A 14,567-nucleotide genomic window follows, 5' to 3' on the forward strand; every position below is an offset into this window, starting at 1 on the left:
TTGGGGGAAGAATTAAATCGAGTTCATTTTCTACATTCTGCACAGAGAAATAAAAAGCTGAAAAATAATGAGTCCATTAAATGGCCCCTCAATAAGAAAAAGAATGAAAGCACCTAAAGAGGTCACACATAATGGTGACTCTAGCAACAGTCAACTTGTCTTCCCTGTTTCAGAGGAAGCATCCGGACAGCTAAGCACTAGTTCTGGATGATCTTCACTCTGCAATGGCTATAAGTTTTGCAACACAAGAGTGTTTCTTTCAGCTGTAATTGGTCTCAGATTAATTGGGGGAAAAGAAGAGAACTGAAACGCGAGATTACAGATTTACTGTTGCCTATTCATTTCTTGGTGGGTAACCATATAACATAAGTTTTTCAAGAAATGCCTACTCATTTCCTTCGCAGGTATCTATCCATACCAAACGAAGGAGGAGGCTAATCTTTTGAATTCTTCTCCTTTCTGTTTCTTCTTTTTCTTTGGACCAAGCATGGGTGTTAATGTTTCAAAGGCGGAAAAAAAAAAAAAAAAAACACTACAGTAAGAACGCTTGTACAATTAAACCTATGTATATGATATTGATATTTCAATCTCAGGATTTCTGAAGATTTGCCTATACAAAAAAATGAAAGAGACAACTATTGAGTGGTCCCTTTTTCAGACAGAAATCACTGTCTATTCCCATAATTGGTAGCCCTCCCTACCACCCCCCTGCCCCTTTAAGCAGACACATTCCTATCTCTGAAAGGAGGTTGGTGCAGAGCTAACTCTGGGAGATTGAGACAAACAGATACACCATAGATTCAGCTTTCACATGATACAATCTAATATCAGCAATATACAGAATAGACATCGGGTGTATTACTTGGTTCTATAAACCCAATAGTCACCTCCAATTAGCATTTTTGGTGAGAACCTGTGATGCATTGGGAAGGTCTTGAATATATTTGTTACAAGTCTTAAAATGATGCGTCATTATTTTAGGCTAATATATACTTTAGGAACTTTGAAATATTCCAGAACATACAATGTATCCTAGGAAGTAGGACCTAGAAGGAAGAAGGGACCAGCCAAATTTGAGCAAAAACGGGTGTGACAAAGTACAAGATATATGATTTAGTAACGTTAGTTTAATTGTGAATATCATTCCATTAATATTAAAATCCCTGATCAATCAATAGAATCTCTACATAACTTCAAGCCAAGAGAAAAGAAACTCAAAAATAATAATTAAATGATAATTTTCAGTAAGATTCACCTAGCCATGTTTGTTAAATTTAATCAAAATAAGGTTTGAAAGTATTTCAAGATTTCGTTTATCAATTTTTTTGGAATTCATTTAGAACTGTATTTTTTTCTTTTCATATATTTGTTAAATGCATGTGATAAGCACCAAAATAAGAGTTTTTTTTTTTACTAAAATATCCCTATTACCAAATTTATTCAAAACTATTTGCTAACATCTTTAACAAATTTATGATTAAAATAATATTTTATGATTAACTTGAATTGTCAACAAATAAAAATAAAAATTAAAAATAGTATTTTATTTTCTAAATCCATGTTCAAAAATAAATTCTAAAAAGACTAAAAAAATAGAAATAATTATTGGTGGAATTACAATAATTTCAGTTAGATAATTAAAATTTGTCAAAACATATTTTTATAATAGATAATAAAATATAAAATTGAAAAAGAATAATTTAAAAAATTGATGAAAGGAACTTGTATTAGATAATAAAATAGATACATAGAGAGATAAATTTAAAATTTAAAAATAAGTGAAAGAAATAATGTCATTTAAATTTTAAAAATTGTCAAAACATATGATAATTTAAAAATGTATTAGATGACATTAATTATAAGACTTAAATAAATAAGTTATTTTAAAACAAAACTTATTGTAAAAATAAAACTTAATAAATTTATATTTTAAAAATTATTAAATGCAATTAATTATCTTAAAGGGGCATATAGGTAATTTACATTTATCTGTAAAATATTAGATAAATTTATCTGGAGGGAAGCTAGATAAATTTATCTTGAAAAAGTCAGATAAAATGTCACGTGAAACTTTTTCTGAATAATATTAGATAAGTTTAACAAACACATTGAAAAATATAAACATCTGAAATTATTTTCATATCTGATATTTTTTTTCTTATATCTTGATTAACAAACACTACCTAAACTTACACTTTAACACGTTACACCAGCAGCTACAACAGAAATGACATACGTATATTTATGAAAAAGAAAAGATTAACTCATTGAAAGCAATCCGACAGTTATATATCTCTTGAATTCATGGAGGCATATGATATGAGAAAGCGATAATTTTGTATGGTTAAATAAAAATAAGAAAATGAGAAGTCAGTCTTTTGTTTTGGAATATCCATTAGAAGTGTACGCATGCAAATTGTTTTGACCATAACACTAATTTGTTTTCTTTCCATGCGATCTGGCCAATGAGAAACATCTGTAGGTGGATCCAATATATCGCATTATAGGCGTCTCCATATTTATTGCAGAAGTGTACTACCGGCAACTAAATCAACAGCGCATAGAATCAAGATTGATTAACCGAGCGGTGGGAGCCCCGCAAGGGTGGGCATCCCAAGATTGATTAACCTATGTTTCTTAAATATATCGGCAAAACTGGTTTGGAACTGCATATTAATTCAACTTTTTACGATGTTCCTCACCTCCGATTGTAGCACTAAATTAACTTGCGTACGCCGCATTCATCTCTGATCTCCTTCCTGCAATACCAACCGATTTGATCAACTGTTAGTTTCAAACGCAAAACAAAGACGATTCGAGCTCGGTTCAGAACTGATTATGAAAAACAGTTATATAATTAAAAACCTATTGATCCCAATCAAAACGCCATAGATACATAAATTTTTAGGCATAATTTGAACGCAGGCAATTGATTCGCATAATAGAGGAAATGGAATCGCCATGGATCAAGTTTGGATCTGAGTATAAGATCTGGGATTAAATTCAAAATAGTTGTAAGCTCGGAGAGTGGTTTACCTCGCAGTAGTAGGTTTCCGATCGGCTTTGATCGCGTGGGAGATAAGAAAGCGCGGAAACCAACAATAGATGAGATGACCTACAACTTTTTCCCTCCAATCCCATTTTGTTTTGGCGACTACGAAATTTGTAAATTCATTTTGTTAACTGATTTTAAAAAAAAACACTAATTGGTTTCTATATATTATTCTTTCTTTATTATTATTATTATATAATAAATTTATACTTGAAAAAGAATATTTATTTTGAACATCTAACCTCCAAATGACGTGTAAAATAGAAGATAATTATGACCGTCAATGTATTGTCTTCACGTCGAGCTCTCCAAGTTTAAGTCAATTTTAACAAAAAAAAAAAAAAATATTTATATAACTTGTGTAAGAGTTTTTACATAATGATGATTCCCTATTTATAGATATTAAGATTGATAAGTATCTACGTATTTTCTAATTGTTTGTTCCTGATTTTTAAGAAAAAATATCAAGTGTGTTGACGAATTTTTGATGAACTATAATTTGAGAAAGCTAGAAAGCACAAAAATATTTTGGCGGCATTGTTTTTACGTTTTTGAAACGTTTTCATTTCTAAAATGTCAAAAAAGATCCAAAAAAACTTTTTCAAGTCGTTCTTGTAATTTCAAAAATGTTTTAAGATTGTTTCATAATATTAAAAATACATTTTCGTCCATGAGATTAGAGACGGAAAATATTTCGTTTTAACAGAAAAAGTTTCAATTTGTTTGAATCTATTATGAAATTTATAATTATTTTTTATATTAAAAATTATATTTAAAAAAATCCTAATATTTATTTATTTATATATATATTTTTCTTATTTTTTTATTTTCATTTTATTTTGTATCAATTGCTCGTTTTCATTTACTTACAACCTATTCGAAAAGTCTCTTGAATACTGTATCTTTGGAATCCAAAAAATGTCTCAAATAGGGTCTCTAAGGTCTCCCTTTTTGAGTTTATTTCTTGTGTTGACCTTGATTCTAGACCCTTAGCCTAGCGCGGTGGCACGGCCCAAGCCCAAGCCCAGTCCCCTTCAAGATATGTGTAACAAAACATTAAAAATAATAAAAATACACAAAAAGAAATGCTCGTAGGCTTGGCGCGCTTGGTGGTATTACTTGGTTTGATTAGTCCAGTTGACCCCTGACATGGGCTAACTTAGCCCCGACTCAATCATATCTTGACCCGACTCTTTAAATTTAAACAAGGAAGCCTAGTCCTAGATAGGTAAATAGTAATTAAGTCTTTTAAATAATTTTATTATTAGGTTAAAAATTATTTTATTTAAAATTTTGCTTAAAAAAATAAAAATTTAAACTATAACTGTGTAACAATCAATTAATGGCCAAACTCATATTTTTATCTCAGTATTCTCATTTTTTTTTGTGTTTATTCAATTTTTTTATTATTTTAATTAGATATTTGGATATATATTTTTTAGTTAATTTAACTTCTTGTACATTAATTTTTTTTCATATGGCAATCTTGAATTTTCGTTATTTCGATTAGACCATTATACCTATATTTTTGAGTCAATTTAATTATTTTACTTTGATGTGTTAAAAAAATAAAAGTAAAATGAGTTAATTTAATCTTTTTATATGTCAAAAGATAGAAGTTAAATTGATTTAAAATTGTAGGTATATAGGTGGAATCAAAATAATAAAAAGTTTGAATTATTACATTAGAAAAATGTCAAAGTATATGGTTAAATTGATTTGAAAATGCAAGTACAAGAATGTGATTGAAATAACGAAAAATTTGAATTATTATAAAAAAAAGTTAAAATATATTATTAAATTAATTAAAAAATAAAAATATAAAAATGTAATCAAAATAATAAAAAATTTGAATAACAATACACAAAAAAAAAATGAATTGGCTCTAAAAAGGTAAGTCAATTTAATTATTTTTTTTACAAATTAAAATATAAAAAATAAATTAACTAAAAAATATAAGTATATAAGTGTAATTGAAATTAAAAAAAATTAAATTTGTTATACAAGAAAAAAGTCAAAGTATAAGATTAAATTAATTTAAAAATATAAATATAAGCGTGTAATAAAAACAACCAAAGTTTCAATTACCACGTGAAAAAAAGTCAAAGTATAAAATTAAATTAACTCAAAAATATAAATATAAGTGTGTAATAGAAACAATAAAAGGTTTCAATTATCACATGAAAAAAAATGTCAAAGTACAAGATTAAATTAACTTAAAGATATAAATATAAAAGTATAATTGAAATAATAAAAAATTAAATAATTATAAGAAAAAAAGAAAAAGAAAGGATGAAAGTACATTTACAACAAAATAAAATAATTTGACTTCTAAGTTGATTTAATAACGATGATAATAATGGTTATCTATTGCTCTGTTTTGTCTTCTCCTCCGTCACACTGATCCATTCCACTGTCATGACTCTCCGTTTGCAACGAGATATAGAATCTACAGATCTCTTCCCCTTGGCGCTTTCTATATATATCTTCTGCGTCGACCTACCAATCGCTTCGACCTAGACAAGGCCAAATCCAATCGAACGAGGGACGCCTCCTCAGCATCAGCAGAGATCTTCTCGATCCGGTCCGACAGAAGTTAGGGTTTTGGTTTCGAACGAAGTCGGGGTAAATACGAGTTTGTCTCTCGCTCTCGAACGTACCAAGGGTCAAATCGGGAGAGAAAAAGATGGATTCGATCGTTGAATTGAATCGCCTAAAGGTTTTGGAAAGCGGCGAAGTGGCTGAGGATCTTGGAGATGCTTGAGGAATGAAATTCTTTGTGTGAGAATAGTTGGGAAGGGAATTGTGCCGGATCACCACAAAGAGGAAGTGTGTCTTCTTTATACGTAACTTTTTTCTGTTTATCTGTTGAATTTGAGCAAATTTTTCTTGTTTTGTGAAGAGTGAATTGTTGGTATGGTAGCTATTAATTTCTTTACAATTTTGGCTTGGGATTGCGCTAGTTTCTTTATCTTTTAGGTTTTCCTTAAACAGACGATTACGAGTTTATAGCAAAATTCCGTTCCTTTCCATATGATTGTTGGGCAGTGCATGCCTTTTCTTTTTTCTTTCTTTGGTTCACCTACTGTTCTCATTATTATGGTTGATGTCTGATTCGGGAATTGGACAGATTTGGGGAAAGTAATTCGACCCTTTTCCGTTAATTTTCTCTTACTTAGAGAGTACTTTCTTAAAACGAGCGAGAATAGTCACTTTGCTTTTTCCATTTTCATGAGTTTATTTAATTCTGAAAACTCCGCCGCTGGTCCACCATCTTTTTCCTAGGCATAACTGAACATTACACAATGACGGGTCTTTCTAAAGATGGGATTAAATTGTTTGCTGTTCTGATTGCAAGGAATCAATTGGATTTCTGAGCAATGTTAAGATATTATGTCTCTGAAATGGCCCTGTTTCTTCAATTTCATTATCTAGAATGGTAGATTCCGTACTTTTTTGGTTGATATGTTAAATAGTTGGAAGAGCGTGACCGGTTGTTTTATTGGACGTTTCTGCAATAATACTATTGCTCAACTTGTTTTCAGCTTTACTTTTATATTGATTTCTATCTTGTCGTCGTGGTTTGCAGGAAAATGGCTACTCCAGTTGATCCTCCCAATGGAATTAAGTCCCCAGGGAAGCATTACTTTTCCATGTGGCAAACTTTGTTTGAGATTGATATCAAGTATGTGCCAATCAAGCCAATTGGTCGAGGGGCATATGGTATTGTGTGCTCTTCTATTAACAAGGAAACTAATGAGAAGGTTGCAATTAAGAAGATACATAATGCTTTTGATAACCGCATAGATGCATTGAGAACTCTACGCGAACTGAAGCTCCTCCGGCATCTTAGGCATGAAAATGTGATTGCTCTGAAAGATATCATGATGCCTATCCATAGATCAACTTTCCAGGATGTTTACCTTGTTTATGAACTCATGGATACAGATCTGCATCAGATTATTAAGTCTTCTCAAGCACTCACTAATGACCATTGCCAATATTTCTTATTCCAGGTATATTCATCAGCAGTTGTAATTGAAATTATGGTTAAACATTTTTCTTATTGATTTAAACAAATTGTTTGTGCATAATGAATTACTCTGAGAAGATTCTGGAGTATCCAAGCTACATGATGGAAGATTCTATGAATGCTCCAAAATTGTTGGGTATATTTTTGTAGGTAACTATTAGGTTTGTTAGATTGATAAGTTGACATCTGGTGAGCTAATTACTTGCGTAGTGACTGCTAGAACAAGAAGTGATCATAAATAAGTGAACAAGATTTATGTATTCACATCATTTTGATGCTGAGAGTGAGATGCTGCTGTAGTTTCAGAAGCAAATTACATCTTGTTCACTAAATTTTTTTGCATGAAATAGGTGGTCACATAAGTTGTCAAGAATTCAGTGTAGATGTCATAACAAATTTACATGTTTTAGTAAGCTAGATAAATATAAGCATGCTGTGTTTGATTTTGTTATTCTAATTTTTTTTTTATTCTAAAATATTTTTTTATGTTTCAAAGTCAAAATAACCGTAAATATTACACAAGTAGACCCAGAATCATGACAGGCAGTTCTGGAATGAGAAGTTGTGGCGTGACTAGAAAATAGAAGTCAATGCTTCCAATTGGCCAAATTCATTAAGATTAAAGATAAAAACAAACTGGATTGGTGGAATTCAATATAGCAAAGTAGTAGAAGTTAAATGAATGTTACAAAGGCAATATATAGGCCATGTGCATTTTGTGTGGCACCTAACCATTATCACACTTGTACTTTAGATATTTGACACTTCCTAGAAGTCAGCAATTGCTTTCTTTGGTCATAGGTGTGGATTATGTAACTCAAAGATACAATGCTAGCAGAATGGATGAGGTTGATTTGATTTAGTAAGGTTTGCAGAAGGGAAGGTGAAGGAAACTGGGGGAAGTGGGACTGTGTCTTAGTTGGGCGCTACTTCCCTAAGTTCTTATGAATTGAATTAAGAGGGTATTTAGTCTGCTAGGTTCCCCATTTCTGTTTCCATGACTGCTAATTTAACTAATTAAAGAAGTTCTCACTGCCACCAACTAGAACATTCTAAACCCAAGTAAATGCTCATAAAGAATTTTCAAACTGGAATTTTCCAATGGCAAAATTTGACCTGTGATGTGATGTGACCCATAAATCATGTCCAGCAATTATCAAACTGGAAATACACTTACTAAGAAAACTCAGTAGCACTAAGTATCTCCTATAGCATTTTACTTTGAAGTTACTCAACAATAGAATTATTAATTGTAAATAGGTCTATGATAATATCCTATAAAGCATGAACACTCCATAGGGGCTGCTGTACCGATGCCCCCGGCATGTCAGACACCGTGGCACACCTCTGATATGTGTCAGACGTGTTTACGTGGCATGTCCAATCACTTTCTTAAAGTTTTTTCAAAGGATACGAGACACTTCGAAGACTAAACAGTAAAAGCTTTCTTTTTGACTCCTTAGTTTTATGACTTGGCAATTGCATGACTCTTTTGTTTTTCCACATTTTGATTGCATGAATGTTCATTTCCATACCCTTGACGCTCATATTCTCTAGCTCTTTAAACATCAACTGTATTGTGAGGGATGAAGACAATTGGACTATGAGTTGATTACTTATTAGATTAGAGTTATTCATTTGGAATTTTGGCTTATGAATTTTAAATGCATATTTTTGGGTTTGGAATATAGTTTTGATTCTTTATTATACCGTTAAAAACATAAGAAATTACTTTATTAATTAATGTATTTCGACTGTGTTGTGTGCTACATTTTTTAAAAATATTGTGTCCCCGTGTCTATGTCTGTGCTTGATAGATAATACCAAACATACTCCATGTGAAATCTCTCCCCTCCCCCCCCCCCCCCTCTTTTTAGTATGACATGGCTTCTTTAGAATTGTTGCTTCAGCATTATTTTGAGCATGTTGAAACATCACATAGAAGATTGTTTTTATTTTTATTTTTATTTTTTGCTAAGTCATTTACACAATTGGTTCACTTACCTGTTTTACTTCCTTGCGGCATTGAGAAATGGTTGTGACTATTGTAACTGGTACATGATGTTTTAAATTCATAACTCCCCATCTATTTTGCTTTATGGGCTTTGTTCTTGTATACTAATCTGCATGTCCTTTAACAGTTGCTTCGAGGACTGAAGTATCTGCATTCAGCAAACATTCTTCATCGTGACTTGAAGCCTGGGAACCTTCTAATCAATGCAAACTGCGACCTGAAAATATGTGATTTTGGGCTTGCACGCACCAGCAGTGGCAAGGGCCAATTCATGACTGAGTACGTTGTTACTCGATGGTACCGAGCACCGGAGCTGCTCCTCTGCTGTGACAACTATGGGACCTCAATTGATGTATGGTCTGTCGGATGCATCTTTGCTGAACTTCTTGGCCGGAAGCCCATCTTTCCAGGTACAGAGTGTCTCAACCAGCTCAAGCTAATCATCAACATTCTTGGAAGCCAGAAAGAGGATGATCTTGAATTTATTGATAACCAAAAGGCAAGGAAGTTCATTAAGTCACTACCTTATTCCCCTGGGACCCCCTTTTCTCGTCTTTATCCAAATGCCCATCCTCTGGCAATTGATCTGCTTCAGAAGATGCTTGTGTTTGACCCATCAAAGAGAATTAGTGTTACTGAAGCACTCCGACATCCTTACATGTCTCCACTATATGATCCGAACTGTGACCCTCCGGCACAGGTTCCCATCGATCTGGACATAGATGAGGATCTAGGGGAAGAAATGATAAGGGAGTTGATGTGGAGGGAAATGATTCACTACCATCCGGAAGCTGCCACAGCCAATGTCTAGGTGAGCTAGTATAACTTCACTTTCTCAGGTTGCGTAGAGGCCTTTCAAAGTGGTTCGTTTAGTTGGAATAATTTAACTCTTCTGTATTTTGTTGTCCACGTTCCTTTACATCTTTTTTTTTTTCTCTGTGTTTCTTGTTTCACCTTAGGTTTAATCATGTTTAACAAATAATGCATTAACGGTTTGTGCTGTTAGTGCATGACTATCACTAATGTTTCTAAGAGCTTGTTTATGGTGTTGAGCTCTTTGTCTTTTAATTTGTATATAGTTGTACTGTTGTATCTCTGCAACTCTTTTCTTGTACATTGAAGTTATATTATGGTGTAATACTTTATGAGTATTAAATTTGTGTAAATAAATTTGTCTGTGTTACTGGTCAGTCCCATCTTTGTTTCTATATTCTATTCATGCGTTTAAATGGCTGTCTATGATTCTTATTTTTATACTGATAGATTAGAAGCTTAGATATTGAAGGAAATTTTCTGTTTTAGAGAACATACTCTTTAGTAGCCATTTTTGTGTCTGAAATTGATGGAAGGATATCTGTGTGATAATGGCTTGAGCTTTTTCTGACTTTTTTACATAGTTGACCCATTTTTAACAGGACTGTATGTTAACCTAAGAAAATGCTGTACTGATAAATAATTCTGGTAAATTAATGTGGCACACAAATTTATAATAATTCTACTCATAATTAACAATAATTCATAATAATTCTATTCACTACTATTAACTATTGTTAATTTGGGTAGAATTATTATAAATTTGTGTGTACAATATCAGTTTTTAAGAGTTGTTTGTGAAACTAGTTTTGTATAGCATTTCCCATTAACTTATTGAGTAATGCTATGGTTAAGTAATAATAAATTACTTTGTCTAAAAATAAGATGTAATAAATATATTTTATTTGAAATAATATGTATTTATTACATTTTAACCATTGTCTTTAGAGCAACGGTTAGCATTATCCTAACTTATTAAAATAAAGAGTTAGGTTGAGCTTCTCATTTTGTTTATTTATTTTATTTGTTTTCATGCATTTTCATCTTATTTTCTGAGAAAACTTCCCGAGGGGGGAAGGCTGTGATTTTAGAACTTAGTAATCTTCACACTTCTAGTATTAAAAGTATTATTTTTGTTGTAGTCCGTTTGTACTTCTAATATTAAAAGTATTATTATTTTGTTATTAGTCTGTTAGAAGTCTAAATAAAAGACATTGTTGTATTAGGCAATTCACAAAAATGGCATACTTAGTGCAAAGGTTACTCGTTTTGGGAGCATTGGAGGTGGACTTTTTTGTACCTAATAATATAGGTTTTTTTTTTTTTTTTTTTTTGTAAATATAAATTTTAATATAAAAAATGGTTATTTAATCTAAAAATAAATATAAATTACATAATGCATTCAAACAAATTCTATAAAAAATTAAAAAATTTGAGTTTGAGATGGAAATTGTTTTATCCTTATTTGTGAATAGAAATGCATTTTCAAATCGAAAATGTATTTTTGATATTTTCGTAATATTGCAAAACGATCACAAATTTTTTTTGAAATTATAAAAATTGTAACAGCTTAGGCAACCACCTTCAAAAAGTAACTACCCAATCAGCACATATAAGTTTATGACTCCTCTCCAAGCGGATTGATGTGGGATTTATATGTTAGTACACACACATCATCCCCTCTTTGGAGGGGGGTGCAGTGTCTTTATTGCATTGCCTTACCATCATCATACTCAGGTGTCGACTCTGATACCAACTGTAATAGTTTGGACAACCACCTTCACAAGGTAATTGCCCAACCAACACATATTAGCCTAGGACTTCCCCTCCCCCAAGCAAATTGATATGGGATTCACACGCTATAGTAACATACGTCATCCTCCATTGGGGATGCAATGTCCCTATTGCACAGCCCATCATTGTTGGAGTTAGGAGTTGATTCTAATACCAACTGTAGTAGACTGTCCAGCCATCACATATAAGCTTAGGACCAAGGCCAGCCCTAAGATTTGAGGGGCCTAAGCAAAATTTTATATGAGGCCCCTAAAATCTAAGTATATTATATATTTTATTATATAATATTATATATATAAGTGGGGCTCTAAAATTTTATATGAGGGCTTCCTCGGTTGTTTCTTTCCATTATAGTCTCCCTGCCTTCTTGAGATGGGACCATGCCGTTTCTTTCCATTACAATATAATTAATGGGTTACTATGGTATGAGATGGGCCCTAGTCGAGAGACTGCCTTATAATTGAGACTGTATAAGGCAGAAAGTCCTGCCTTCTTTCCATTATTTTATACAGTCTTCCTGCCTTCTTTCCATTATTTATGAGATGGGCCCATCTCGTCTAGGCCCATAACCGACCCTGGCTTGAAAATATACCCTCGGGGGTGGCCCTGCCCAAAACTCCCTTCAAACAAATTGATATGAGATTCGCATGCTACAATACACACATGCACCCCCATCAGATTGTCGTTCCTCTTTATCAACACCAATGATTATCGTAGTTCACTCCATCATTTGATAGCAAGTACTTGTCATGGTTGCCACCTTGAGCCCCATCATCTTTTGTTGTTGCCATTCGCCTTTTCTTTCACACCCTTTTTATATCTCTTTATTTCTTTGTTCTCTTTAGGGGTGTTCAAAAAAATCGGTGTACCGCGAAAACCGACCAAACCAAACCAAACTGAACCGGTTGGTTTTTTTTTTTTTTTTGCGATCCAAAACGGTTTGGTGGTTATACAAACCGCACGGTTTGCGGTTTGTATGGTTGACGGTTTGGTTTAAAATCAAACCGCCCAAGAAAATATATAAAAAAAATATAAAAAATATATTATTATAAAAATCACTCCAACAACCCCTACAACCCTTATTATTATAAAATTTTTATAATAATATATAACAAGTTTATAATAATATATAACTATTATAATTGTCAACAGATTATAATAGTTTATAATAATATATAATTATTCTTTTTAATATTTTTATACTATATTATATGTTGTTAATAGTTATTTTCAAACCGCGGTAAACCGCACCAAACCAGACCGCAAATGCGATCTGATTTGGTGTGGTTTGGCCGCACCAAAACCAAACCGCAGTCTGGTTTGATCAGAAAATCGCACTAGCAGTTTGGTTTGCTGAAAATGGTTTAGACCGGCCAAACCGCACCATAAACACCCCTAGTTCTCCCTCACCCATTGTGCTGATTTGATTTGTTATTGAGAAATGTAAATTGAATCCAAACCCCATTAATAGGGTTTGATTTGTATAAAATCTAAGGTGGATTGCAAATAATCAAAGGACTCAATTCTTGTTCACTTTAACATGTGCTACAAAGGGTTTTATGTGAGAGGTAAGTTTCCCTCTCTCTAACAAACAACCCCACCCCAACGATCACCGAGGTTCAACAAGCAAACCCCAACCGTAGCAATCGACGACACCACGATGGCTAGTGCCAACCACCATTAGTATTTTCTTCTTTTTTTTTAAATAATAAAAGAGATAAAATAATTATTTTATTTTATTAGCAACAAGGGAAATCAATACTTTAAACTAAGTATTAGGAATGGCTTCGTAGACAAATCTTAAAAGTGATTATTGTAATTTATTCCAAAATTTACGCAGTCCATCCCAACAATATCTATGCAGTCCCAAGCCTGGGCCTCATCATATGGGCCGGCCCTTGGATTTTACGGGCTTGAGCACGGCCCTTCAGCAAAATATATCATAGGGATGGAAAAGAGACTACAACTGTCATACCTGCATAATGGCTTAGATCGGCCAAATCTATATTTTATTTTTCTGTATTTATATATAGATATATATATATATTTAGTATGATCACTTAAATTTTTTATTGTTTTAATTATACCTTTGAACTTACATTTTTAACTTCATTTATTCTTTATATTTTGACACTTTTTGTTTGTGTAACAATCTGAACTTTTCGTTATTTCAATTATACTTGTATATTTACATTTTTAAGTTAATTTAATTTTTTTTTATATATGTATGTTGGTTTATATAATTTTTATACAATTTTTTTTTTATTAAAAATATTGGGCTATTTACATAGTTGCGGTCTGAGCTAGTCTCAATGCATTTGTTTTTCAAATAAGATTAACCAAGCATCGGATTTCATCACAACCCTCACCTCATTGAGGTATCTAGGTATTTGCCTTTAGTTGTTCAATGTTCGTTTTATGTCGATCAGTTAATTAATTATTCAAATTGAATAAATTAAATTTGTGTAAAAAATTAAACTAAATTGACCGAATCAATTCTTAAATTCAAAAAATAAAAATAAAAAATAGAACCGACCCAAAAAAACTGAAAAAAACCCAAAATTACAAAGTATAAAAAAGTTGTCATTTTTTATATTTCGGTTGAATTGGTTATTTTAGTTTTTTAAATATAGAAACTGAACTAAATCAAAAGAACTAAAATTATTGAACTTAAAAATCGAATCGAATCGAACCAACAATTTTATTTGGTTCGGTTTGATTATTTTACTTTAATCGAAATGTTACCCACCTCTAATTATATGTTTTTAAAAAAAATGAAAAAAAAGACAAATATGTTGGAGCTGAAGAGAAGTTTCCAATAATGGTAGTGGGCATTATGAACAATTCATGAAGCGAATATC

The 14,567-nt window shown here is 31.9% G+C and overlaps 1 protein-coding gene across 2 annotated transcripts; it reads left to right on the top strand.

Annotated features, from left to right (window-relative positions):
• The first annotated feature begins 5,422 nt into the window (after window positions 1-5,422).
• On the top strand, window positions 5,423-10,306 carry LOC127808721 (mitogen-activated protein kinase homolog NTF3). 2 transcript variants are annotated; one of them, XM_052347303.1, is made up of 3 exons: window positions 5,423-5,898; window positions 6,642-7,068; window positions 9,227-10,306. In XM_052347303.1, exons 2-3 carry the CDS (start codon window positions 6,646-6,648, stop codon window positions 9,908-9,910), a joined length of 1,107 nt encoding a protein of 368 aa, XP_052203263.1. In that variant the 5' UTR covers window positions 5,423-5,898; window positions 6,642-6,645; the 3' UTR covers window positions 9,911-10,306. The 2 variants fall into 2 exon arrangements, with proteins under 2 accessions (XP_052203263.1, XP_052203262.1); XM_052347302.1 differs by having other exon boundaries at window positions 5,424-5,881.
• The last annotated feature ends 4,261 nt before the right edge of the window (window positions 10,307-14,567 follow it).

This window comes from Diospyros lotus, chromosome 8, assembly GCF_014633365.1.
Source record: "Diospyros lotus cultivar Yz01 chromosome 8, ASM1463336v1, whole genome shotgun sequence".
In the NCBI taxonomy this organism is placed as follows: domain Eukaryota; kingdom Viridiplantae; phylum Streptophyta; class Magnoliopsida; order Ericales; family Ebenaceae; genus Diospyros; species Diospyros lotus.

Excerpts from the sequence above, each read along its gene's own strand:
- LOC127808721 (XM_052347303.1), top strand. The coding sequence starts at position 6,646 with ATGGCTACTCCAGTTGATCCTCCCAATGGAATTAAGTCCCCAGGGAAG. Across the intron at positions 7,069-9,226 it reads GCCAATATTTCTTATTCCAG|TTGCTTCGAGGACTGAAGTA; the intron begins GTATATTCATCA and ends GTCCTTTAACAG.